This window comes from Athalia rosae, chromosome 5 (genome assembly GCF_917208135.1).
Source record: "Athalia rosae chromosome 5, iyAthRosa1.1, whole genome shotgun sequence".
Taxonomy (NCBI): domain Eukaryota; kingdom Metazoa; phylum Arthropoda; class Insecta; order Hymenoptera; family Athaliidae; genus Athalia; species Athalia rosae.
In genome coordinates, this window is record NC_064030.1 from 3,635,410 (window position 1) to 3,656,127 (window position 20,718).

Consider the following 20,718-nt stretch of genomic DNA (forward strand, 5'->3'; position numbering starts at 1 on the left):
ATGATACATGAACTTTGTCCGATCCTGTTAAAGTATTTATTTCAGCTGTATAAATTCTGAAGATATTTGCAGTATTGGCTCTTATTAACTATCGTCATTAATACCTATAAGTCGTTAGTAGGCACGATTCCTGTACCGCAAAACTGGGAAATGCAGTTCAGATGCTTCAAAAATATCCGAATGAACTGCAGTCGTTACTGACTTGAAACTTTCGATATTTATCGATGCCTAAATGGCCAATGAGTACCCTGTGTTCCAATATGAATGTGCTTGAATGTGTCTCGTCCCAGCGCGCTTCTTCAATTCATATTCAAATCAATTCGATTCTTTCTCTGAAGAAATGTAACATTGTCTTCAATCGCCAAGCGGTAGTTTGTCCTCCAATTACCATCATTTTTTGTTGATCAACTTTATCTAAATCCAATCTTAGCCGCCGTCTCAGAGTTATTAAATCTTGAAAAAATCACTGTCTTCCAGATTGTAATAAGTGAAGTCTGCGTTTTTAAAGATAGAAATTTCAAGTACCTGTGAAGAAAAATTAATCGTTACGATGGAAGGTAACTTGATAATTTTCTACACTAGCAGACTAAGTCTTATTTTCCATCTTTCAGGAACAGCACAAAAAATGTTAGAATCTCTTAATGTGCTTAGCATAATTGGCACCAACTGTATTGTTAAAAAACTAAAGGGGAATGTTTTACAACGATTAATACTACTATCAAGCAAAGTATGAAAATTTGTATTATTGATTTGTCGAATAATAAACGCGGAAGCGCGAAAATTCAATGAACTTTCCCTCACTTACATTTACCAAACTTTTCGAACAGTCATGCAACTAGATTCTGAAATAAGATATCAAACAAATATAATCCATTTGAGTCAATAAAACATAACGGTTATATTGATGGTTGCCATAGCAATGAACCTTGCAGAGTCTTTTTCTAAGCCCCGAATTTCTAGTATTTAAGTATCATAACTGAAGTGATTGTTTGATGCCAAATATGTGGGTATGTCGCCAAGGTATACATATAACGAATTACTGGTACTCATGTCTAATTGTATGTAATCACATAATCAAAGCTTGTGATTAATGAAAGAAAGTTACCAATTATCAACAGGCTCATTTAAAACTCTCAAAAATCGTATTGGATAACTATTGAATAATTAATATTTAAAAAAAATTCTCATCACTAAACACTTTCGAATAGAACATATATCTACATCGAGGGAAGAACATGTGCTATCTATTGAAGTCAACCTACTGTTTTCTGTTGTAGACTTTGAATATGTGGTGCGTAAGCAAGAACTTCAGAAAATAGCCTTTGGTTCCAGCTGTAATCGAGATACCTCATCCAAAAAAGGAATGACTCCATTCATGAGACACTATGTTTTTGAAGATTACCCTAACATCTCGCCAAATAAATATAATACCCTGGAAGCATTTAATGCTATGAAAATCAAGGTGGAAAGTAAAACTAAGATGAAATATTTTGATTGATTTGGTACTCAATTTCAAGCAATGGGTTCATTTTTTTTCCTACTTTACTATCGCTATAAATATTGAATACTTCTCAACCATTCATACTAACTTGCAATGCTAATTATATTTTCATACTATATTTTTGCAGCCATGCCTCCATTCCATAAGTAGTAAAGGCTACAGTGGGATCGCGAGATTTTCAGAGACTACAGGCCACCTGGATGAGCATCCTTCTCCTGCTGAATATACTATCAGTACATTTCCTTCAAAAGTAAAACAATTAAAACACCCATTTGCTTCAACTGCAAAAAGAAAAACAAATTTAACAAATAAAAACCCAGGGTATTCTGTTATCATCATTTTCAAATATGAAAGAGATTCGAACTAAAGACAATTATTTTTACTGTGTTATTTTCAGTCCAGGGTCGCACTCACCTGGAGTGAAGCGTGGTATCGTCTACGATCACAGTTTTGGAGGCCGTGTGAAGATGCGTCTTGGAGTTGAATTAAAATGTTGCCAAAGAAATACTGATATTTGTGATTTATGTCAGAAAAAACCATTCGGCGATTACTGGCACAAGAACAACAAATATTTTCTGTGTAGACCGTGCATGCTAAAAGAACGACAAGAAAATAAATTATACACTGTGCCCCAACTAAAAGAATTCCATGTGAGTTGAAATTGGAGCAAAAGGTGTTTGTATACCGAGATAGCCAAATAATGTTACTAACAAGATATGAATTATCCTTTCAGAAAATTCGGTATTGCTCAGAGATACATCGTCATGAAGGAATGCCTGCTAAAGTGTGGCTCATGCACCCACAAGCGATACAAAAGTGGAATCGTTGTGAGGCCTATCTAGCAGCATACCTTATAGATTGAATAATGCTGGATTAACTGAAAAAGTATGATAGTCAATACATGTGCGAATCATTCAATGGTATTATGTATCCAGGTTGGATCATTTTCAAGTCATACAAATTTATAATTTCACCGTTGAAAAAAATTTGATTAGATCACGTAAAATTGTGCCCAACATTTTTCAGAACTTTACGAAAAAAAAATAAAATGATGATAATAAAAAAAAAATTACATTCTCGATGAAGTTAATTGGAAATGCAACAAGTACATGTATATTAATTTTTTCTAAGCAGTTTACACGTGATACAGACCTAGTATATTTTCAGAATAGCATTACAATAAATTTATTCTCATTTTCAGTATTCCTACTTGAGCACTATTTACAGAAAGATTATATAAAAATATTTCACATGTTAATGTTACATAGTTAAATGCATCAAACGATAGGTATAATATAATATAGTCATGTTGAACTGTTTGTAGTAGAATATTGTATACCTGTATTTCAGATATTACCATTACGTATATGTGGTAATCAGTCATTAAAAAAAGAGATGCTTCGATAATCTAGATATTCAAAATATGCAGAATAATACCGCTTGTATCAATCATATGAAAAACTGCATTGAAACAAGCTGTACTAAAAAAGCACGTCTGGGAATACAAAAAATACGTAGGTCTTCATCAAATTGTTCAGAAAACCAACGTTATATGTATACTCAGCTGAAGAATTTACATGTTAAGAGAAATGCCTATAAATGTCAACTACAGTAGTAACGAAAAAATTCAACCACAAATAATGTTGTCTAGAATTATGCAATTCACCCAAGTACGAAATTAAGTTATCGAAGAACAAATAGACAGACAATCCAATAATTAGTCGCAGGAAGTTTATAATACATAATTAATCGCGTCACTGTAATCGGTTGATACTGAATGTTCGGTGTTATTGACTGAATTCAACAATATGGATGGTCTGTAACCAACAGCGGTTGAGTTAATTGAATGAATTTCCAAGTCACGATCCATTATTTGTCTAAATACGAAATAGAATCCCGAGTAAAAACTGAAAAAACTCACCGCTTTTTCTGGGCTTATGTAGACCTATGTAAAATACAGCTATCTTCTAGCATCACAGAAACTTATAAGCAAAACCTAAGTCCTCCTTCATCATAAATTATGAATTTCAATCCTCCAGAACTTTAAGAGCTGCATACTCAAGGAATCGAAAGAAGAATAGTAAAACGATTCAGGCTGGCTAGAACAGAGGTTGAAAACTTAGCTATCAGTTGAACAAGTATCGCTCTCGTTCTGACGGCTGATAACTGATGGTTTGTTAGTCTCCTCTGCTGGATTTCCACCATCGGGTGCTTGCCTTGTAATTACAGAAGTGGACGAGTCAGATGACATTAAAGAAACGTTATCTAAAACTTCTTGTCTCTGCCTGATGGAAGCAGTATCAAGGGAAAGTGTCGTTGTAGACTCTGTGCTATTACTTGCCATCAAATCGTCGTTACTAGGCTTATCTGCTATTGTAACATCTATATTTCCATCAGTATCTTCGGACACACCTGCCGGCGTCATTCTAAAGAAATCGCTATTTCCTGAGCTTTTTGATAATTTTGTCTGTGTTCTATTTTGGCTAAGATTGTCCTCAACTAAAGATGCGTCTATCTCTATCAGATTCCGTAGCCTGCCCAATCCATTATTGATGGTAGCATTAAAAGTCTCAGCGTATCTGTTGTCTAACTCTTCTATGATGACTCCATCATTTGAGGTATTTAAATTTTCCAAATCTTGCACAGCTTCACTAGGGTTTGAAAATGAGTTAGATACCTGAACATCAGGAATTAAGTGTTGATACAGGAGCGGATTAAAAATACTGTCTAGATCCATGTGCCTAACATTAGAAGTCAGTAGGTGTGTCGTTATGTCGTCAAACTCTGCTGTTTCATTATTTTCATCTGTGATTAGCTCTTCGCGAATTAATGTTGAGACTTTGTTTCTGTCTTGCATCAAATCATTCATTGGAGCATTTGTATGGTTATTATTCTGATTGCGATCTTTAAGTACCGTATTCGATTGTAAGTTCGTAGGCAACAAAGCTTGATTTTTAGAAGTCTCACTGTGCTGAATGTCCTGGTACTCCGTTTGAGTTGGAACAGTTCTTACGTTTACTTCTTGGTTGCATTTGCCAGTAGTATTGTTGTGTCGTAAGCTAGCTATGAAATCATGAATATTTCGTTTAATAGGGAAATTCCCCGCTGTTGGTGGTGCCGATGTAAATGAAGTTAGTTTATCCAATAAATGATTTATATGCATCCTAGCTCCTCTAACTGGTTGTTCCATTGCATCATCCCGTGGATGACCATTACTTAAATAGTTGACGTGACCGTTTTGGTTTTCTGTTTCAAGATACCCGTTTGACAAACTCTGGTTGGATTGTACATTCGAATTCGTAGAGTAACCAGTGTCTGTGAGATTTTGTTCGGTACTCTCTGTGTTTGTGTTGTAATTATGAGGTCCATATCGATTTTGGATATCGTTAATTAAATTCGCATCTCGACATCTGTTAATTTGTGAACTATGGCTAGACGAATAATTAGTTGTAGGAGGTAGCAGCTGCCAATCTTGTATGTTTTGGGATATTACATTTGGAGAGCGATCATGTAGAGTGTTGCCATTTTGATTATGCTCTAATTCTAGTTCTGGTTCATTAATATCGAAGTCTGGATCAAAATCAACGTCAAAATCCTCATTGGTTACATCATGTAAACGGGATTTTAAGCGCTTGGTTATTTCATCCAGTTCAGTCAACTTTTGCCTGAAATTTCAGAATAATTACATAAACAACAAAACGAGTAGCACAAAAATGAAGTAGAAGACTGTCAGATTGGATGCAAATGAAGAAGCAGGTTTCACATTCAAATTTCATGCAACATTACGATTTTCAAACTTACTTAAGCGACTGTGACAGAAACGTCATAGAAACATCGCCTAGACTCAGACCAATGTCACTGGTTGAATCATTTTCCTGTTGACTACGATGTGTATAAAATGCGTCCGTATCAGCAGGTGCATAGCTCAGCTGAATCTGTTCACTGGGGGTGATCAAAGTTGGTGCCAGGACACTTATCGTTTGTGGAATACTGTGTGATACTGTTAAGTGAGATGTATAATTTTGTGGGATACTAGTGCCAGAACTTGTCTTTGCATAGATCGAAATATTTTCTAGTGGAGTAATAGTGACCTAAGCAAAAAGATAAATCAATTAAAATTTTTATTTTTTAACAGGTAATTGATGACTTCAGTTCATTTATGCAATAGGGAATCTATGTACTACTTGCTTTGATCTGCCCATTGCATTTTCCAGTGAAGTCCATTATATGGAACCAACCAGATACAAGTGGAAATCCAGAGAGTAGTACAGACAAATCGACTGCTGCAAAGCCGATTACTATATCTTTCTCTAAATCAAGATCAGAATTTATTGCGGGGTCCGCTAACCGCCAGATTTTCAAAATCATTCTTTTTTGTTCCTGTAAAACAAATTTCCCATCAATCATAACAAAAGCAATATAAGACAGCATGAATATGAAAAGTAGACAACCGATAGCTGTTAACGAACTAGAAAATCAAGATCACTTAATATAATTACAAATGACTTATAATTACGTTTACGAGTAACTCCGATGACAGATGAGTATCACATCTCCATTCCCACTTTGGACTACAGCTGTTTGGATGAATATTTGTGACTTTATAGGAGCCAAACTGTTTGCATGTGTCTTTTTGGGCCGGTTGAAAAGTGACATATGTGCTCGGCTCAATAGGTCCTTCAGATCTTTCTGTCGTAGGCAAATGGAGAGCACATTCAATTTCGACATGAGCTCTAAATGATGGTTCATCCTCTACTTGGCTGACTGTGCTTCCCAGATCATTGTATGAAACTGATTTTTCCTTCACTAGTGGTTTAGAATTCAAAGTTAAGTAGCTCGTACTTGGAACTTGATTGATATTCTCATCGAATTCTGCACCAACACCAACACTTCTGTACATTTCAGTTGGCATGTCATAATTCCCTCGGGGACTGCCCTCCGACGAAGATATACTATCGTTACTCAATGGGTCTGAGTCAATTCGCTCTACAGCGGAAATTTTCTGATGCTTTGACTCAACTTTTCTGGGATCAGTTATTGGGTGACAATTCGAATTTGGAACATTAAGTGCCTGGGCTAGATGATCGACGAGAGCATGTAAGACTGAGCTCTGTGAGGTAACAGCTTCGTTTTGAGATTGTGGATTGGAGACATTGGAAGATTTCATATCTTCAACGGTTGTTATTTCAGTCTGTGACTCTTGAGATCTGGTATTTTGTGAACTTGAGGAATCTTTCGTATGATAATGTTCAAGGCCACTTTCAATACCCTGCAAGAGCTCTGTGGAAGTTTGCAGCATATTGTAAGAACTATGGACTTTGTCATTAGTACTCTGATTATCATTTGAATTGACATTGGATTTGTCCGTATTTTGAGAGGCATTTCGCAAGGAACTTTGTACCACACGTGGCGTAATGCTACAGTCTCGAAGTCCTCTGGTCATTTCTAAGAGAGCAATTTGTTCCGCAGTACCAAGAGCTACAAGTGCCAATAGTTCTCCGCATGAGCGACCGGTTACTGGTTCACAAATTGGAACCCATCCGTCAACGCTTATGACAGGATACTAGAAAAGCAACATGTCATGTTTTTTATGTTTGTTGCAATCAATTGTATGGTTGATGTATTTATATTACCTTTGACATCAGTAAATGTGGCAAGACTAAAGGATCCTTGTAAGCAACGTACAACTGATGAACGGGTAGCTTAGCAATTCCAAGTAAATTATCTTGTCCTGCAAAATTTCTAGTCCAAATTTCTGTTACAATGAAATTGTCTTTTGTCCGATCGAGTAAATCTTGTCCATGCAACAATGGAACTAACTGAAAAGAAATGGTTCGGGAATATTGATTGTAACGTTTCTTCTCATAATTTGAATGGTAGTGCATATTAACCGCAGTGGGATATGCGAGAGCTCACCTCGTGAAAGTGGTAAAATGGATTATCCGTATCCGTGCATAATTGACTTGTAGCCCTGTCTTCTTTCCAAAACGCTCGGCATATTAGGTATGTGTTTAATTTCGGTAATCCTTTGCCTTCAGCGATATATATTAGTCCATGTAGCAGTGTCTGGGCATAACAAGTTTAACCGTAAAGACATCGTATTGGAAAAGCTCATGCTGATGAAGAAGTCTATGACGAATTAAAGCATACCTTTCCATCCTTAGAGTCGTTGGGTTGTTCTAGTTTTAGATATCTATCCTCTGCATTACTTTTTTTTAGTTCAGTCCCCCCATTTTTGTTACTTCCACTAGACTTGCTACCACTACAACTATAGGAGTACTTAGACGATGAGGAAACTCTGCTGTTTGGCTTTGAATGACTGCCTGTGGTGGATTTCACTTTACTTCCAATTGAGCTGGGTACAGATAACACTTCGTGTATGGGAATGTTATGTTTCGTAGACATGACTGCATCTGGAAAATTGAGGGAATTGAGGGAACTTGGTATGTGAAGCGAGTCATAAAAAAATCATTCAAGGGAAGTTGTAGAAATATATGAAAAAAAGCTTGAACTTACCAATAAAATCTCTGCCAAAGTGAATACCGTCACAGCCTAGCTCAATGTTGACTTTGAGCTCTCCCATTTTGATGCCTTTATTCACTATGGCTAGCTTCTGTGTTGTGCTTAATGTATCCATTTCTGCAATTTCGTTGATATAAATTGATCCAAATCCTAATAAAGTTGGTGACCTTTGGTTCAAATGTCGGTTATACACTTTGAATTTCAAAGGTGCATTCATATTGATGCAGGTCCTTGGCAAGTCGAAGATGGCTTGGTGATTGAAATAAATCACTGCAGAGTAGATCGATAAATTAAATCAAATCTTCGAATCAGGTTACATAGATAATTTCCTTGGTTTCAACTAGTTTACACACCTTGGCCAACTTGCTTCTTAGAGGACAATTTTGTAGGGCGCATCTCATTGCTTGATTTTCTCATTGTTTTCTTGGTATGGGTAAATGATGTATCATATTCGACAAAATATGTCACTGCTAGTGGAATGCTGTCCCCACCTATTTAGATATAAAAGCCTCATCTTTTGCAATAGATTGTGATACTTGAGAAAAAAAAAAAAAAAAACAGCATCGAATCCAATGAATACGAATATGGAACAGAAAAATGTCTCGTCTACGTAGTGGTCACATTGTACATACTCTGTCATGAGTGGCATAAAGACAACTAGATATTATATTATTCATCATAGATCTTTTTCAAATAAGTCAACTGAATTCTTAGTGAAAAAGTTTCATTATGTTTTCATCAGTTACGTGAGTCTGTAGATCATTTTGTTGGTCTATTAACATTCAAATTGAAATTACATTAACATACGAGAAACGCAAGAGGATCGCACTCGTCGGTAGCCTGCTGGTGATAACGTCAGGGACTCCACAATTATCTTCATACTATCTATCTGATCTAGTGGCAAATGTTCTAAACAATTAAACATACTTGATATTAATATTTTTATTCAATTTCATACCACAGGTAAAATATCACTACTGACCTCTAGATTTGGTGGATATTGAATCTTTTGATATTGCATTGTCTGTAGTCTCTACAGGAACATTTATCACAGCTTTTCTTTCATTACAATGCGATTTACCATTATGCTGACAAGACTGAATAGCTTCTGATGCAAGATCAATCAAACTTGGAGTTGGTGATGTCAATCTCAAGGTGTCTAAAGCTTTACGCTCATCAAATCGGCTCATCCTCTTTCCTATCAAAAGGCACATGTTCATATCACGAATTGAAGTTCTATATATTCAAAGAAATGTCCATGGTTTAAAAAAATTTCACTACATACCAAGAAAGTACTCATACAGTTTGGCTTCATTATCAGCAGAAGTATCCGATCTGGAGCTATCTAAGACAGAGCTTTCACTCAGAGCCAGAGGATCTTTTTCATAAGTTTCTCTGAGTAAAGCTCCTCTCAGTCGTTGTGCTCTTGCAACAACGTGTGCTACCAGTTTATCAGCAACTTCTGTGTTAAATTTGTTCACTGGTTTTTCGGTTTGCATTCTTTTATCTTTCAGAACCGACTTATACACATCATCGCTGTTATCAAGATTGCTCGTTGCAAAAATGTTGTTTGATTTGTTGTCAAATATCATTTTGTTTGGTTTTTGTAATTTTTCTTCACTGTATTTAGGTTTGATATTGATCACAGGATAAGATACTTGATCTTCAAATTGCGTTTTCTGGAAATCTTTTATCTTACTGAGGGATTTAGTGCCTTTAGTCATACTTGTAAATTTCAAAACAACATGAACGTCTCCTAATCTATTTCCCGACTCATTGACGATTGGAAAATATCTTGAGAAAACTGTAGCCTTGAATATATCTCGTAAATCACCAACATGAGCTGTACCAAGAATTTCATGTGTGTCTTCTGTTACACATACTAGCTCTATAATTTCACAATTTTTCAAATACTCTGAAAAGAGATCAATGCTTGTTCTAACTGCATAAGTTTCTGTTTTATCGCTGTCGAGCCTTGCCAATCCTGTTTGAATATCGACAGGCCTGTGGAATTGAGAAACATGACAAAATTAAAAGAGAATGATACATAGAAAATCATTTTCATCGCACAAATAGACAATTATCAGATGTAAACAAAGCAAGACTATACTATGGCTAGACAAGACACTGTGCCACAAGATCCAGTTGAGGTCAGATGTTTAACCGATAGTGATGATATGGAAAAATAAAAAAATGGGCAGATGGTTTAGATGAAAAACATGGGTAGTGACTGAAAATTTAAACATCAAAAACCAGTAATGCCTGGAGTTTGATTAAAGTTGGCCCAAAGTAATGTGAGACATTAAACTCAACGATTTGTATGTAGTCATGAAGTTAACCTTTAGCAATCTATGGTAACTTTAAAGCAAATAACGTTAGCGTGTACGATGGGAGAAACAGAAAAGAATAACCAAGAACCTAAATTGCGCACTGTCGAGTTCACCCCACCAGGATGCAAGTATAGTTACGTCTCCTGGACTCCGTCTGGACCAGACAACTTCGTCAACGGTGAGTTTCAGATAGCCGTGAAGTTTTCCCTCTACCAACGGTGGGAGAGATCGATAAACGTTTATTTCTGAATCCATTTAATCCATCGAACGTAAATCATAACGGTTTTTTGATCAAAGTCTCTGTAGTATCAGGTTAATTTTACATACACAGCTTTGACAACCCGAACAACACGCTTCACCACTCCAGAAATACTTCACGGAATTTACTGCAGCACTACCCTTGTAGCGCAAGCGCTAGGCGTTGCCGTGGTCCTTTTCCCAATTCGGCGCTGGTGGTCCAGTGACTGCTTGAAAATCATGGTAGGGAAATAGAGGCAAAATTTGAATTTCACACCCTGATCTTGCTACTGTTGACTGATAATTAGTAGTCAACGTTTGCAAGAAGCTAAAATTAAATTGAAAATTCAAATGATGGAGGATAACAGTGCCAGGGTTGGATTTTTTCAACGTGGATTAGTTGATTCCAAATTGTGAGAAATGAATCTAAGATTTTGAATGAATAACGTATTTTGTAAAGAAAATAATTTTTTCTTCATAAATATATTTTACATTTTCGAATAGCTATAAAAACAATTAGAAAATAGATAAACATAGATAATGAAAGTAGTCATAGAAAGTAAAAGCACACTTACAAGCAATTTGTGTGTATAATAGTATTATACTCATGTGTATAATATGATGATCTTTTGACACATCAATAATCAACATTGACAAAATTTAATGGCAGATAAGGAACAAGACGTAATGCAGACGGCGTTTTTTGATGAATTATATCATTATAAGTATTACATAGGTAACGAGAAATGCTGAAACAAACTTCATAACATTTGCACATGTTCACAGGAAACAGATTATGCATCCTTTGAAACAATATCGAATAATAAGATGCAACGCATCTGGTTAGGGCAGATTGAGTTGATGTATTTCGTGAATTTGTCAATATTTAACGATTATTCGAACGAATAAGTAAATAATTATCTCGTCGAAATCTACAAATTTTTCAAATACAAATTTGTGAAACGTATGTAAATATTTCTCAAATTATTCCACAATTTGTTCATCTAATTTGCTAGGCTAGAGGAACAGAGCATATCACGTATCATTGTTTCGTTCAGAGTTGGCATATGGAAGTTACAACGTATTCAACAAATTGACATTTCCGTAATAATATAAATCGGTAAATATATATAGTTGTATATGTATATATATATGAACATAGATGTATTTAGGCATCACCAATACTGAAAGATTCCAAAAAGCACAATTGCGGCATATCAGACCCATGAGTGATGAAAATCGGTCATGGTACAGAAGTGGTTACTAAGAATCTATGAAAAAACGCTAAAATCTGCATCATTTATGTGTTCAGCCTAAATCAAAACATGGAATTTGGCCACAGTGACATAGTACCATATCTGAATGCATTAAACATCATAGTGTAACAGCAGTTTTATATTGGTCTTAACATAATAGTAATAATAAAAATAATCGTAATGAGAATGTGCTGTAGAATACTTAGAGCCAGTAATCCATTGATTTTAGAATTTCGCCCTTCAAACCTTTAGACTGAATACCATACTTAGAAACTGCTCATAGTGAATTGTTATCACACCATCTTGATCTGTGTCAAACTGTCTGAATGACGACGTCAACGTCTGTAATAAACGACATACTTATTACTCTAAAAATCCCCGCAAAATAACTTTTATCCATTGTTAATATCCTGATTCATTAGAAGCAGGAGTTCAATTCCATCAAATTATTAATTGGATGAAATCAAGTTGTTAAATGCAATAACATTATGTAATAAAATACTTTATCTTGATCAAAGAAAAGATAATTCTCTTTATTGATGGAATACTCACGTATAGCACGATACAGCACTGAATAAAATCATCAAAGTAGATGGTCCCTCTACCAGCTCGATCATACTTGCGTATGAGTGTATCTATTATATGGTCTGACAAGCGATAGCCAAAATTAGTGAGGGCTGTTTTCAGTTCATTTCGGTCTATATTTCCACTGTTGTCGCGATCAAATGAACGGAAGCAACTCTGCCAGTCAGTGACATATTTCCATAGGGCACCAAATTCTTCAAAACTGACAGTTCCAGTTTGATTTTTATCAAACATACCTGGAGAAGCAGGATCGATTTTGTCAATATCAAACATACCTGCATGGACAAAATCAGCACAACTAAGCCTTTGAAATGTAAAATGCAGTTACAATAATACCCCCAAATTAGAATTCCAATTTGTTTCAAGCACGCAGTAGCCAAAGAAAATCAAAGATTTTTGGCTGCTGAATGATTAGGATACTAATTTTGAATTTTTGTACAGATGACTTATTCTTATGCATGCTGTTCGTCGGTATAACAGATAATTATTACAAGGTTACATAGATACATTTTCAAGTAAAGCTCTAACAACAAAGCAGAAGTTTGTTTGCAAACTTCTGTCATCATTCGAGATAGAATGCACTAACTTGAGATATCAAGATATGGCAATCGTGGCGTATTAGAAACTTACCGATCATCAGACGGACTGTTTCCGGATTGAATGGAGTCCAGGTTCCATTGGAAAGAGCTACTTGTAGCTCTTCAGCTGTTATTGCACCAGAACGATCTTTATCCACTCTGCAGGAATAATTTAGATTTATCATTGCTGGTGATTGATCACATGAACTTCATTAATCGAGATATTCTTGGTAAAACGTCACTTCACGATTTCTTTTTTATTTTCATCTTTGTCTAATTGTCTAATTGTGACGAACTTGAGCAACACGATAAGGAAAAAGCAAGTTCAAGAAAAACAGAAAGTTGTAGGAAATAAGAATGAGTTAGCAAGAAAGATGATGGTACTCAGCTTTAGAGGAATAACATGTGATCACTTACGTGGCCCGTCTTACGAAATTCGTTGGAGAATTATGGAATACGAAATCAGTGTGCACTTACCTTTGGAAAACATCCCAAAGAAATTCGCGACTAGGCATTGGCGAAACGAACGACATTTTTGCTGGGTTTACTTTTGTGAATCCAAAGACTTCGCTTATATGTCCGAATCTTCGTGCAAAGTTCAATTAGAAACTCTTCTGTATCTACGCAGAGCCGTGCCCACTGAAAAATACGGAATAATCGCGCGAATTACTTTTGCTAACCTTCTGATCAACGATGAGCGGTCATCGTTGCACGAATTATACTAGAGTGATAGCACAGAACATACGTCAGTTGTTAGTCATCGGCGATTCTCAGTTTGGGACGGTTCTTGGTATTCGACGTCGGTGTTGACAAGGCGTTGACGTCGATTGTGATACTAGCGACATCGAATTGCAACTGATTGCAACTAGTGCTATGATCTGCCGCGATATTTATATTTATATCAATGAAAACGTAGAATCTCTCGTTTTTCCAAAAATTTAATTCATATTATATTTCTACCTATCGTATTTTCAACTGTAAGAAATTTATCTGATTTTGAAACATGCTATGAGAATTTGCAAGGCTCTACCATACTGTTTAACTGTCAGTTGTAACTCACGTGCTCCGCTGTTGACATCTGTCAGTTGAAGTGCACGTGTAGAAGGAAAGGCGTCACATTCCGAAAAGATATCAACATGTATGTAGTAGAGTGAAGACCAATGTAAGTTTTTCGATTAATAACATGCAAGTCAATTCATACCAGACTGAAAAAATATGTTCACAAGTGAAATATTATTATGGATTGATGAGGATCGCAAATAGTTGCACACATTACACATGCGTACAAATGCAGAAATTGACGTTATAGTCCTAAGAATTGCGTAGGTGCCGATCATTCGGCAAGTATCCTTCTCAAGTGTCGTCACGCGAATTCAATTCCTAATTAAATTGCTCTACATCTGTGCTCCCAGGATCTCATATAAAAACTGCCCTTGTAAAAATTTTGATTAATCAAAGTATTCCTAAAACGCGTAATTCTTACAACCATGAGTCTAGTAAGACAAAATTTTCACGTTGAGTGTGAGGATGCTTTGAATAAGCAAATCAACTTGGAGTTATATGCTAGTTACGTATATCTCTCGATGGTAAATTAAATTGTAATCAAATGTCATGAGAGTCATTATATCAGATTAATACTATAATCATCACACCTGTAATTTTAGGCTTATCACTTTGATCGTCAAGATGTTGCACTCCCAGGACTCAGTAGTTATTTCAAAAAAGCTTCAGATGAAGAACGAGACCATGCCATGAAGTTCTTGACCTACCAAAACAAAAGAGGTGGCAAAATTGTATTAACCGAAATTAAGAGCCCAGATAAGGGTGACTGGGGTACTGGGAGGGATGCTATGATCGAGGCTCTCAATTTGGAGAAATTCGTTAATGAGGTATGATAATGAAGCAACAAAGTGATATTTATCTTGCACAATGTTATTGTAAACAGCATGAAGAAGCTACAATGTGATAATGAAATATTTCGTAATTGGTTGTTAATATGAGTCATGAAGCAAAAGTTCGAGACATTCCTACCTATTCATATAGTTATAGCTATATTGAATTCTTGTATTTATAAACTGTTTATCATTTAACTATTCAGAATTTGCTGAACCTACACGCCCTGGCATCTAATAACAATGATCCAAATCTACTAGACTTCTTGGAGACGGAGTTTTTGCAGGAACAAGTAGATTCTATCAAAGAAATTGCAGATCATGTGACTAATCTTGAAAGGGTTGGCGAAGGCCTTGGTATTTTCATGTTTGATAAAGAATTGCAACATTCAGATTAGAGTTCTATTTCAAGGTTCTAGATACACAGACGTTTTTATTCAAAGTAGCTCTCAAATCTATAGATTATGAGAATGCCTCGATTAGAAATGTTTTGTAGTATATAGAATGTATGCAGAAAAATATGTATTGATAAAAGAGACTTTCCGCTATATTGAAAAGAGGAATAATTTATAGTCAATTCTGAACGTAATTAATTAGTCAATATTTTCATATGATCAGCTTTTATGGGTCGCCTCTGACAACACTGCAATTGTTGTTCACAGATGTTTGAGAAAAAGAATAAATGCTTTTTCTCAATTACTGTGCTAATTAACCATCATCTATAAGCCTCAAACGATATCCTCTACCTACATCGTACTAAAAAAAAAACTTGATATATCCCCTTATTCATCTATTTAGTGCTTTTAATATTATGCAATACGCGCACAATGAATAGCACCTATTTATGTACTATATACGCTTACACTGAGCAGAAGTATTCTGCCACAAAGGAATATTGTGATATTCATATTATATGCATGTATACTTCATCTCACTAAAATGCAATAAAGATATTTGAAGATTCAACCAATTCAACAGTGTTAAATATTCCAAAGCTCACTCTGCTCCCAAAAAAAGTCTTAAACATTTGCAAGAGTAGGATGACGATTCCATGACAATAAGTTATGAGAAGTCCCATCATTTTATCAGGATAGAATGATTAGCTGATAGTGCGTATGAATGCAAAATTGAATATAAATTCCAAGCAAAAATGCTGAAAAACCAATTAATTAGGTATCAAAGAAAGCTAGCTATTTTTTTAGTAAAGACTTGTAACTTCAATAGATTGAGGGCTAGTCCCCTACAGTGGCATAATGTATCCATAACTAATGACAATTCAACATCTGCAATATCAAATGGAGGAAATTCAGCAGACTGTGATGGTACACCAGGACGTTGGCCAACAGGAAAGCGAGCTAACTTTCAATTCCACCCAGAAACAGAAGCTGTTATGAACAAACAGTTTGCAATGGAAATGAAAGCTTTCTATTATTACCTATCTATGGTGACTATTATATTCAATTACTCGTGAAAAGTAAGCTCTGTACACTTTTTCCAGATTTCAACGCGAATAATAATCATTGTTCAATAAACCACTAGTTGGTTCCCTTAGAAAATTGAGTACCAACTAGTAATATTTGCCCAGGCTGGCTATTTTGGCCGTGTGGATGTAGCTTTACCAGGATGTGAGTCATTCTTCCTACAAATGCACCATGAGGAACATGGACATGCGTTGAGATTTCTCAACTATATTAAAATGCGAGGTGGATTAGTTAATTTGTGTTCTCTTAACCCGCCGAAAAATCAAGATTGGAGATGTCCTCTGAACGCATTCAAGGTATGAATACTGCAATCAAAGCTTTTTGTAGACTGAAAGAAATTGTGGGAATCAAATAATGGAAAGTCACGTACTGATTCTAGGCAGCATTACAGCTAGAGATTGAAGTCGCTGAAAGTATGGTTGAAACAAATTGCATTGCTGAAAAGCACAAGGATCTAAATGCAAGTGATTTTATTGTAACCGGTTTTCTGGAGGACCAAATGGAGAGCATTAATCAAATTGCAAGGCTTCTCACTGTACTCTCTGGTATCGGAGACCAAGCGCTTGGAAGATTCATATTCGATAAAAACTTGCTTGATCACTATGTTTTGCCTGAGTTTAATATCCTCAAAAAAAAAGAAAAATGACACTTAATAACATGGATTTGCAGTTTCGATTTCATTTAAAATGTAAAATGTGCAAATATGTGAGTATAATATATCGTTCAAAAACTATTAGATGTAATACTTTATTTTCGACTGGGTTCAGTTGGTAAAGGTACACAAGTATCGAGCGTGAACAGCTCAGAACAAGAAAAATTGAGATTTGGGTTGGTTTTATAGTCTTGAACTCCATCAATTTGTTGTTAGTCCCATCCGAATTCTATATCCTCAATTTTTATGTTCAAACTTTCTAGTGACGTGTCAATTCCAGCATCGAATCCTTCCTCCAAACCAATTTGCTGTAAATGATAATAAATTAATTCTCTATTTATTTACAAATTTCTAAATCCCAATCGTTTCTCTACCAACCTGGAGAGCAGCGATTTGGGAAGGATCACCAACTAGCAGTATTTGGGTCTCATTGTCTGTCGACTCTTCATTTCCGTCTATTTTTATTTGTCCATTTATCTCGAACATAAGTTGCTGAAAAATTATTAGATTGATGATAGTTCATAATCGTCATTACCACGACTGTTATGGCGAATTGGGATTGACTCACATTTGGTAATGTAGAGATTTTTCGTTTTCCTTTTGTCTGATTTGTCAAGTCAAGAGGATCTTTCAAAAATACATCGACACCATCTTCATTTTCAACTAACGCATGGGCTGTTCTTTTGTGCATAACGAGAGTACTTGCTTGTCTGTACCTTTTGTAGCAAATCTTGCATTCAAATGGTCTCTGTTGTGTGTGAACCTAATGAGAAGTACATGGTTTTTGTCACGTGCTGTCATTTGTTTGGTAAAAGATCAAAGTCATTCATTTGCAATAATTTACAAGTTTAATTAATGATTGATTACCAAATGATGTTTGTAGAGACTAGAATATTCAGTGAATCGCCTGCCACAGTTTTCAATGGAACAGACATAGGGCTTTTCTCCAGAGTGAATCCGAATATGATTTTTGTAGTTCGTCGCACTTGCAAAGGCTTTCCCACATTTTGCATGACTGCATTTATATGGACGCTCACCAGTATGCGTTCTCACGTGAACCTGGAATAACGAAAATATTCAAAGTCAAAAGTTAATCGAATCTTGGAGGTGTCATGAAAATACCTAAAAACGAACCAATGGAGGCTACAAATCACCTTTCTAATATTACTGGTTGTAAACGACCGGCCACATCCATCAAATGGACAAACAAATGGCCTCTCCCCAGTATGCGTTCTAACATGCTTTAATAAATCTCCAGAAGTCTTGAAACTCTTATTACAAGACTCAGTCGGACATTTGTAGGGTTTTTCACCAGTATGTGTTCGCAAATGTGCCTTGAGACTATAACCGGTCGAAAAGCTCTTTTTACATTTTGAATGTGAACATCTGTAAGGCCTCAGCCCAGTGTGAGAACGTTCATGGACCTGAAAAAATCAAATAATCAAAGAAGTATCATGGGTATTAATATTATGAGTACCTACATCAGTTAAAATTTCTTTTGCCATCTTTAATGTTACCTTGAGATGATGGGGTGTGCTATAAACTTTTGTGCAACCTTCCCTGGGGCAAGGATGTTGGTTTCTTAGTTTGGTTTCAGTTATTTTATTTATAACGAGTTTTTTTGAGTCTTCTTCTTTTAATGTTCCTTCAGCAATTTCCCAGAGTCCCTCATCTACATCGACGTGGCCTGCCACCATATAAGCTGTACCATTTATTAATTCTACTTGTGGATAATTATTCTCATCATTGCTAGAGGCAGCTAATTGCGTTTGTAAAAATGAGGATGGATCTAACTCGAATTGTAATGTTTTTCCATCAGTCAAATCTGTCAAATCTCGTAACAGAATTGTACTCCCATTTTCCAATTCCAAAGAAGGTTCTTCATCCTTGTACTCTTCTGATTCTGCAAGCAGATCACTTATACATATAATTGGAAGACCTTTTCTGTCTGCAGTGAGATGCAAGAATTGTCATTCTAGATGACCTCAGTAAGTTGCTTAACAACTGATAACCATAAGATCCTGTATCTAATCTACCTAATGGACATCAACTTCAATCAAATAATTATTACTGACCCTCTTCTTCAAAGTTGTCGGTGACAAAGGCTTGTGTACCATCAGGTAAAGTAATAGCTGTTAAAGTGGTACCAAGTAGTTGATCATCAAGTATCAGTTCTTGAACTTGCCCGCTGCCAGGTTCTCCACCATTGCTCACCATTACCGAAAGACATTCTAAAATATCTCCAGAATTATCCTGCAAAATAATTACAAGTAGGCTGCAAATATCTTTAGGTTGATATGATAAAGTGGATTGCTAAAGATGAATTAATATCGAATTATACCTCAAGTCCTTGTGACAGAGTAAAATCTTGTTGTATGACAGGATTGTCTGGCGGTTCGCCTTCATTTGTTGACATATTTTTCTATCGTCTTCACAGGACTTTAAATGTGAAATAAAGATTAACTGGTAACTATACAGTTATTGCAGGGTAATATCAAAAAAATTAAAGGAATACCATTCCTACATGGGTTAACCCTGATTATAATTGGTGGTTACTCGAAGAATATATCTCAGGGTGGTTCAGGTTTGACGTAGAAAAATAAATTCAGGCAGTTTGATTTTACTAATAACATTTCGCTATACTGGCGGGATTCAAGGGTTATATTCATAAGAGGTCAAATCTGTCTCATCACTCGTACAATTTTTAGCATTTTACGAATGAATCGCCATTTTTCTTGCCTCCTTAATCAACATTGCAAAGAAAATCTATTGTAAAATTGAGATTCGGCAATTTAACTAAATGCCATGGGTTTCTTAATGTGATTCATCAGGAGGATTTTGACAGTTTGATGACAAACGTCAAATTTTAACCCCCTTGATTATAAACAGCAAAAGAATCTTGGGAAATATTACCCATAAACTCGTCCGTGGAATTCACCCGACAGCCAACGCGAGCGGAACTTGTTGTGCCGCCATCTCAACGGCGTGCTACAACTCAAATACGAATCAGTAGAAATCACTGACATAGGTCCTTTTTGGCCCTCTTTTTGAAATTCAAACAAAAAAGCCTAGTGCGCTCAATTTTTCTTGAATCTAGCCAAATCTTTGATAGAATAATTTCAATTCCTCATCAGTAGATAATTCAATAAATTTCTTGCCTGCCAGTAGAAAAAAAACAGGTAGAATTGCTTGAAAAATCACAGCAAAGTAGATAGCCTGTGAGATTTTTAATTGAACTTTGAAATCATAAAAAAACTGAAATATTATCGACTATCATCAGATAGAAAATTCATGCACATTTGAATTTTTAATCGAATTCAAACTCCAAATGTCTATTTAGATGTTGTGCATGATTCTCGATCAATAAAAGATATAGTAGATTATCATTACGCATGCACATACAGATTATCACTGCCTATCAAGAAGTATTCGTATTTCGTAATTCTTATGAAATTTCATCACATGAATTGACCTTGTGATCCAGTCCACTTGAGCACATTACTTGCCTAAAGGATACATGATGTTTTATATGACAGCGACTTATTGTATCGATTATATTCTTTGAGCTCCAAGCAACCACACCTCGGGGACACAATTAAATACAAGTTATTCATTATACGGCAATCAATTCGGTCATTTCAGCCCTGAATTATACGGTAGCATTGAATATAATGCTGTAGGCAA

The 20,718-nt window shown here is 35.7% G+C and overlaps 7 protein-coding genes across 17 annotated transcripts; 4 read left to right on the top strand and 3 right to left on the bottom strand.

The window, feature by feature from the left end:
• Positions 1 to 21: 21 nt before the first annotated feature.
• Positions 22 to 10,884, bottom strand: LOC105690864. 7 transcript variants are annotated; one of them, XR_007278586.1, is made up of 18 exons: positions 10,442 to 10,884; positions 9,309 to 10,027; positions 9,006 to 9,221; positions 8,831 to 8,932; positions 8,377 to 8,514; positions 8,018 to 8,293; positions 7,652 to 7,914; positions 7,418 to 7,567; positions 7,135 to 7,320; positions 6,018 to 7,064; positions 5,690 to 5,881; positions 5,303 to 5,592; positions 3,423 to 5,166; positions 2,213 to 2,378; positions 1,916 to 2,094; positions 1,590 to 1,743; positions 1,263 to 1,432; positions 22 to 525 (listed from the first exon to the last, which is right to left on the bottom strand). XR_007278586.1 is itself a non-coding variant. In XM_012409014.3 (13 exons), exons 1-13 carry the CDS (start codon positions 10,606 to 10,608, stop codon positions 3,621 to 3,623), a joined length of 5,292 nt encoding a protein of 1,763 aa, XP_012264437.2. In that variant the 5' UTR covers positions 10,609 to 10,884; the 3' UTR covers positions 2,636 to 3,620. The 7 variants fall into 7 exon arrangements, 1 of the variants encoding a protein (XP_012264437.2); XR_007278587.1 differs by having other exon boundaries at positions 1,616 to 1,782; XR_007278585.1 differs by having other exon boundaries at positions 1,590 to 1,782.
• LOC105690892 lies at positions 422 to 2,373 on the top strand. 2 transcript variants are annotated; one of them, XM_048655883.1, is made up of 5 exons: positions 422 to 557; positions 1,278 to 1,462; positions 1,629 to 1,822; positions 1,899 to 2,151; positions 2,235 to 2,373. In XM_048655883.1, the coding sequence occupies exons 1-5, from the start codon at positions 551 to 553 to the stop codon at positions 2,361 to 2,363; spliced, it is 768 nt and encodes a 255-aa protein (XP_048511840.1). In that variant the 5' UTR covers positions 422 to 550; the 3' UTR covers positions 2,364 to 2,373. The 2 variants fall into 2 exon arrangements, with proteins under 2 accessions (XP_048511840.1, XP_048511839.1); XM_048655882.1 differs by lacking the exon at positions 422 to 557 and adding an exon at positions 741 to 1,020.
• A 156-nt stretch (positions 10,885 to 11,040) lies between the features above and the next one.
• Positions 11,041 to 13,765, bottom strand: LOC105690910 (programmed cell death protein 6). Of its 2 annotated transcripts, none has more exons than XM_012409067.3 (4): positions 13,487 to 13,765; positions 13,062 to 13,168; positions 12,399 to 12,706; positions 11,041 to 12,188 (listed from the first exon to the last, which is right to left on the bottom strand). In XM_012409067.3, exons 1-4 carry the CDS (start codon positions 13,540 to 13,542, stop codon positions 12,087 to 12,089), a joined length of 573 nt encoding a protein of 190 aa, XP_012264490.1. In that variant the 5' UTR covers positions 13,543 to 13,765; the 3' UTR covers positions 11,041 to 12,086. The 2 variants fall into 2 exon arrangements, with proteins under 2 accessions (XP_012264490.1, XP_012264496.1); XM_012409073.3 differs by having other exon boundaries at positions 12,399 to 12,667; positions 13,487 to 13,760.
• Positions 13,766 to 14,183: 418 nt separating this feature from the next.
• Positions 14,184 to 15,871, top strand: LOC105690924 (soma ferritin-like). The gene is made up of 3 exons (XM_012409085.3): positions 14,184 to 14,595; positions 14,674 to 14,898; positions 15,108 to 15,871. Exons 1-3 carry the CDS (start codon positions 14,497 to 14,499, stop codon positions 15,297 to 15,299), a joined length of 516 nt encoding a protein of 171 aa, XP_012264508.1. The 5' UTR covers positions 14,184 to 14,496; the 3' UTR covers positions 15,300 to 15,871.
• A 142-nt stretch (positions 15,872 to 16,013) lies between these two features.
• On the top strand, positions 16,014 to 16,564 carry LOC125501069. Its single transcript, XM_048655886.1, has one exon. The coding sequence runs from the start codon at positions 16,052 to 16,054 to the stop codon at positions 16,370 to 16,372; it is 321 nt and encodes a 106-aa protein (XP_048511843.1). The 5' UTR covers positions 16,014 to 16,051; the 3' UTR covers positions 16,373 to 16,564.
• Positions 16,454 to 17,103, top strand: LOC105690747 (ferritin-1 heavy chain-like; the record flags this gene model as incomplete). Its single annotated transcript, XM_012408824.2, has 2 exons — positions 16,454 to 16,678; positions 16,762 to 17,103. Coding segments are annotated over 2 exons (492 nt in total), but the record flags the coding sequence as incomplete, so codon positions are not given.
• Positions 17,104 to 17,113: 10 nt separating this feature from the next.
• LOC105690811 (zinc finger protein 76-like) lies at positions 17,114 to 20,059 on the bottom strand. 3 transcript variants are annotated; one of them, XM_012408931.3, is made up of 9 exons: positions 19,948 to 20,059; positions 19,376 to 19,473; positions 19,110 to 19,287; positions 18,552 to 18,937; positions 18,189 to 18,458; positions 17,902 to 18,093; positions 17,603 to 17,797; positions 17,413 to 17,526; positions 17,114 to 17,342 (listed from the first exon to the last, which is right to left on the bottom strand). In XM_012408931.3, the coding sequence occupies exons 2-9, from the start codon at positions 19,448 to 19,450 to the stop codon at positions 17,247 to 17,249; spliced, it is 1,506 nt and encodes a 501-aa protein (XP_012264354.2). In that variant the 5' UTR covers positions 19,451 to 19,473; positions 19,948 to 20,059; the 3' UTR covers positions 17,114 to 17,246. The 3 variants fall into 3 exon arrangements, with proteins under 3 accessions (XP_012264354.2, XP_012264362.2, XP_012264346.2); XM_012408939.3 differs by lacking the exon at positions 19,948 to 20,059 and adding an exon at positions 19,559 to 19,918; XM_012408923.3 differs by lacking the exon at positions 19,948 to 20,059 and adding an exon at positions 19,550 to 19,918.
• Between the last annotated feature and the right edge of the window lie 659 nt (positions 20,060 to 20,718).

Bases quoted from the DNA above. Each gene is read 5' to 3' on its own strand.
- LOC125501069 (XM_048655886.1), top strand. From the start codon at position 16,052: ATGCTGAAAAACCAATTAATTAGGTATCAAAGAAAGCTAGCTATTTTT.
- LOC105690892 (XM_048655882.1), top strand. From the start codon at position 993: ATGCCAAATATGTGGGTATGTCGCCAAG. The intron at 1,021-1,277 runs GTATACATATAA...TTTCTGTTGTAG, and splicing joins TATGTGGGTATGTCGCCAAG to ACTTTGAATATGTGGTGCGT. The intron at 1,463-1,628 runs GTGGAAAGTAAA...ATATTTTTGCAG, and splicing joins TTAATGCTATGAAAATCAAG to CCATGCCTCCATTCCATAAG.
- LOC105690910 (XM_012409067.3), bottom strand. From the start codon at position 13,542: ATGTCGTTCGTTTCGCCAATGCCTAGTCGCGAATTTCTTTGGGATGTT. The intron at 13,169-13,486 runs GTAAGTGCACAC...TTATTCCTGCAG, and splicing joins CTTTGGGATGTTTTCCAAAG to AGTGGATAAAGATCGTTCTG. The intron at 12,189-12,398 runs GTGAGTATTCCA...CGTTTATTACAG, and splicing joins AGTGCTGTATCGTGCTATAC to ACGTTGACGTCGTCATTCAG.
- LOC105690811 (XM_012408931.3), bottom strand. From the start codon at position 19,450: ATGTCAACAAATGAAGGCGAACCGCCAGACAATCCTGTCATACAACAA. The intron at 17,798-17,901 runs GTAATCAATCAT...ACTTCTCATTAG, and splicing joins GTCTCTACAAACATCATTTG to GTTCACACACAACAGAGACC. The intron at 17,343-17,412 runs GTTGGTAGAGAA...TATCATTTACAG, and splicing joins CCCAAATCGCTGCTCTCCAG to CAAATTGGTTTGGAGGAAGG.
- LOC105690924 (XM_012409085.3), top strand. From the start codon at position 14,497: ATGAGTCTAGTAAGACAAAATTTTCACGTTGAGTGTGAGGATGCTTTG. The intron at 14,596-14,673 runs GTAAATTAAATT...CTGTAATTTTAG, and splicing joins GTTACGTATATCTCTCGATG to GCTTATCACTTTGATCGTCA. The intron at 14,899-15,107 runs GTATGATAATGA...TTAACTATTCAG, and splicing joins TGGAGAAATTCGTTAATGAG to AATTTGCTGAACCTACACGC.
- LOC105690864 (XM_012409014.3), bottom strand. From the start codon at position 10,608: ATGGATTCAGAAATAAACGTTTATCGATCTCTCCCACCGTTGGTAGAG. The intron at 9,222-9,308 runs GTATGTAGTGAA...GCCTTTTGATAG, and splicing joins ACTGTATGAGTACTTTCTTG to GAAAGAGGATGAGCCGATTT. The intron at 5,593-5,689 runs GCAAGTAGTACA...CTTTTTGCTTAG, and splicing joins AATGCAATGGGCAGATCAAA to GTCACTATTACTCCACTAGA.